The sequence below is a fragment of the Myotis davidii genome, unplaced genomic scaffold, assembly GCF_000327345.1.
Source record: "Myotis davidii unplaced genomic scaffold, ASM32734v1 scaffold2730, whole genome shotgun sequence".
In the NCBI taxonomy this organism is placed as follows: domain Eukaryota; kingdom Metazoa; phylum Chordata; class Mammalia; order Chiroptera; family Vespertilionidae; genus Myotis; species Myotis davidii.
In genome coordinates, this window is record NW_006282191.1 from 89,741 (window position 1) to 92,214 (window position 2,474).

Here is a 2,474-nt window from a genome sequence, read left to right on the forward strand (position 1 = left end):
CCGCTGGGTTACAGGGTGTGTATTTTCTGGGCAGAAGCCCACACTCCGGGGCTTTCTGCAGTCGGAGGGCTGTTTTTCGTGCTCTCTGTGCCTTCGATAAGTGTGTCGTGGTCTCTTACTCAGGCTCAGAGCACCTGCCTTCTCTCCTGCTGGCCCGGACGCTATCATTGGGGCTAATATACAAGTAAACAGGCTAAAAAAAAATAAAATAAAAGCAAACAGGCTAGCCCCGGCCTGTGTGGCTCAGTGGATAGGGCGTCGGCCTGCAGACTGAAGGGTCCCGGGTTCGGTTCCGGTCAAGGGCACAGGCCCGGGTTGAGGGCTCGGTCCCCAGTGGGGGGCGTGCGGGAGGCGGCCGATCCATGGTTCTCTCTCATCATGGATGTTTCTCTCTCTCTCTCTCCCTCTCCCTTCCTCTCTGACATCAATCAAAATATATTTTAAGAAGGAAAAAATAAAAAATAAAATAGAAGTAAACAGGCTGGCCCCGGCCGGCGTGGCTCCGTGGTTGAGCGTCGACCTCGGGACCAGGAGGTCAGGGTTCGATTCCCGGTCAAGGGCACAGGCCCGGGTGGCGGGCTCCATCCCCAGTGGGGGGCGTGCAGGAGGCGGCCGATCGATGTTTCTCTTTCACATCAATATTCCTCTCTGTCTCCCTCTCCGTTCCTCTCTCTCTCCAAAATCAATAAAAACATGTTTTTTAAAAAGCAAATAGTCTGAAAGGGCGGGGGGTGCAAACACATGTCACACCCCGGTTCACCCCTGTTCCTCAGGGTTACACACCCTTGAGTGGTGCCAGCTGTGTCCCCGATGGCGGGGTCTGCCAGGTGCCTCCGAGCGAGGCGTCGCTGACACATGAATAAGTGTCCTGTTTAGGGGCCCGGCCGGCTGGTCCTCGGGGTTCTGATGCCACAGCCACGTCCCCCCGCCCCCGCCCCCAAAACAGGCTGCTGTTCCTGAAGCTGACGGCCCAGAACGAGAGGGAGAAGTTTGCCTTCTGCTCGGTGAAGGGCTGCGAGAGGATCAAGATCAAGGCTCTGATCCCCCGGAACGCGGGCGTCAGCGACTGCACGGCCACCGCCTACCCCCGCTTCGCCGAGAGGGCCACGGTGGACGTGCCCATGCCCCGGAAGCTGGTCGGGGCACAGCTGGTGAGTGGCAGGCAGCCAGCCCTGCCCCTTGGCCTTCAGCCTGGCCTCCGGCCCGGCTCCCCGGGGGGTGGGGGGTGCAGGAGGGCCATGGCCACTCCCTGGGCCGCACACCTGACCCCCCCGGGCCTGTGTGTTCTAGAAAACAAAGGACCACTTCTTGGAGGTGAAGCTGGAAAGTTTCAAGCAGCGATTCCTGCACCTTCTCAATGACCTCGCTTACATCGAGGTAGGTGACCGGCCCTGGGGGGCGGGGGGGATGGGCTCCCCCCTCCCCCCCTCCCCCCTTCCCTGGGCAGTGGCTTCCTCGGGCCACTGTCCTCACACACTCGTGGCTCCAGGCGACAGGGATCTCTCCCCCTCTCAGTTCCAGAGGCCGAAAGTCCAAAGAGAAAGTCTTTGGCCCTGGCTGGTGTGGCTCAGTGGCTAGAGCGCCGGCCTGCAGACCAAAGGGTCCCGGGTTCTATTCCGCTCGAGGGCACGTGCCTCTGTTACAGAACTTACCGGGCACCTGAGAAATACACAGGAAAACCCCTTTATTTTCAGACGTTTCGTGGGTATTAGTACAGTGTCTCGGGGAAGACGGTTTCTCTCCAAATCCTGAGCATAACCAATATGGAGGAGGCGCTCCCTTTATACCCTTTTGGTTTCTTTGTCCCCCAAATATGGGTGGGACTTCCGGACCTTTCTCGGGCGTTGCAAAAAGCCCCGTGTGCTGGGACGGGGGCCGTGAGACCACATCTAAAGGTCTGGCCTGGTGCCAGCGCTAATGACCCTGTCGGGGGCGTTGTGTATGGTCCATAGTCTATGGCAGGGGTGGGCAAACTTTTTGACTCGAGGGCCACAATGGGTTCTTAAACTGGACCGGAGGGCCGGAACAAAAGCATGGATGGAGTGTGTGTGTGAACTAATATAAATTCAGAGTAAACATCATTACACAAAAGGGTACAGTCTTTTTTTTCAATAGTTTTATTCATTTCAAACGGGCTGGATCTGGCCCGCGGGCCGTAGTTTGCCCACGGCTGGTCTGTGGCCTCTGTAAAATGGGGGTAGTGCTTAGGTAAACCGGTCTTACAAGACCAGATACTTAAAGAAGGGGCAGTGACTAGAGCGATGGCGAACCTTTTGAGCTCGGCGTGCCAGCATTTTGAAAAACCCTAACTGAACTCTGGTGCCGTGTCACACATAGAAATTTTTTGATCTTTGCAACCAGAGTAAAACAAAGACATATTTTTTTGATATTTATTTTATATATTTAAATGCCATTGAACAAAGAAAAATCAACCAAAAAAATGAGTTTGCGTGTCATAGGTTCGCCATCACTGT

The 2,474-nt window shown here is 55.7% G+C and overlaps 1 protein-coding gene across 1 annotated transcript in view; it reads left to right on the forward strand.

Annotated features, from left to right (window-relative positions):
- Positions 1-2,474, forward strand: part of LOC102770889 (cell migration-inducing and hyaluronan-binding protein-like) — a 23,923-nt gene that overhangs the window by 10,972 nt on the left and 10,477 nt on the right. Inside the window, exons 5-6 of the mRNA XM_006752748.2 lie at positions 947-1,151; positions 1,291-1,377. Of these exons, the coding sequence (XP_006752811.1) occupies positions 947-1,151; positions 1,291-1,377 (292 nt within the window). The remainder of the gene's footprint in view (positions 1-946; positions 1,152-1,290; positions 1,378-2,474) is intronic.